This window comes from Morone saxatilis, unplaced genomic scaffold (assembly GCF_004916995.1).
Source record: "Morone saxatilis isolate NCDOM2014 unplaced genomic scaffold, NCSU_SB_2.0 Contig22, whole genome shotgun sequence".
NCBI lineage: Eukaryota > Metazoa > Chordata > Actinopteri > Moronidae > Morone > Morone saxatilis.
Window position 1 is genome coordinate 13781607 of NW_023339785.1, and position 1340 is coordinate 13782946.

The window sequence follows — 1340 nt, forward strand, 5'->3', positions numbered from 1 at the left end:
TGGAGGAGCGTGTGGTGGACCTCTGTCCATGAGACTTGTGGAGGGTGGGGGCCAAGCGAGGACGGGACATGACGGGGGGAGGGGGAGTTGGGGGCTGGTACCATGCTGGCTGTATAAGTGACATCAGCAGGAAAGGCAAAGAAAAAGTAGGTTAGAATTGTGTCCTTTAAATACATAATGGGATAGTGCCTTGTTTGAACAGCCAGAATGAAGGTTTTAATCATCTATAACAATTTATACTAATAATATGTAAAAATATATATATATTTTATAGCAGCTAAGCAAAAAAAATGCATATATTTTATTTTACATACTGACATTTACAGTGTATTTTAATATCAAAACACAACAAGAAAAGAAGGTTCAAACTAATTGAAGCAGTAATTATATCGGCTCAGATATCAGCATCTCTACACCAAAGTAAGCTGCTGTACTCCTAGCTAGTTGGAAGTGTGCTCTCCACTGACCCTTTCGGGCCACTTGACAATAGGCTCTCCAGTGTACGCCAGCTTGGGGTTATCATTGGCATGTGCCTCCAGAACAGCCTGGATAAGAAGGAGAAGAAACAAGGAGTAGTAAATATTAAATATATATTGAAGGAATGTAGTGTAGCCAATGTCAGTTAATTGTGAGATGAACTACACAAAAGAACTAAGGCGTCACTCACCCTCATGTCGTCGAGCAGGGCTGTGGCATTCCTGATGCCAGCAGGGACACACTTTTTGTGGGATGGCAATTCCTCCAGCTTCCCTAAGAGGTTACGCAGTCCCTCCAGCTCAAAGGTAGTCAGCACATGCCGAGGTGTGAAAACTTGAGCCGCCTCTTCTTCTTTGACTTCTTCTTCCTTGAAGTTGACCGTCTCGGTTTCAGTTTCACGCTCAACTCCATTGGACGTGCCATTCCCAGTGGGGTTACTGGTCTCAAGGTCAGCCTGGGTCAGTCCTGAAAAGAGAGAGGACATGATCGATGAAGTTCATGTTGGAGATGTATTCATTTATGAAAAGTACAGCAATGTTTTTTGTGTTCATCCGTTCTCACCTATGCCTAGTGAGTATTTTTGGAACTCAGGAGTGAGGTGGGAGATGTTGGTTAGACAGTAGAGGTATCGCTCCAGGACATACCAGCACATCTCGTAGTAGAACGGGTAGCGGAACTTTGGTGGCACCTAGAGGAGAAAAACAGAAACAGATTAGGAAAAATAATAGTTTTTGAATCTTCAAGGCCCTGTTTAATCAACCTCCACTGTGAGATAACAACATTAAAATAACACCCGAATGTATTATTTAACTAACTGCTCTTAGGCAGTTCTTCATGAGAAGCATTTGTCACATGTTTGCTGT

General features: G+C 42.8%; 1 protein-coding gene across 1 annotated transcript in view; it reads right to left on the bottom strand.

Annotated features, from left to right (window-relative positions):
* Positions 1–1340, bottom strand: part of kdm2ab (lysine (K)-specific demethylase 2Ab) — a gene marked incomplete at its 5' end in the record, with an annotated part of 11062 nt that overhangs the window by 6098 nt on the left and 3624 nt on the right. The window contains 4 exon segments of the mRNA XM_035669351.1: positions 1–109; positions 468–545; positions 668–942; positions 1039–1165. Of these exon segments, the coding sequence (XP_035525244.1) occupies positions 1–109; positions 468–545; positions 668–942; positions 1039–1165 (589 nt within the window).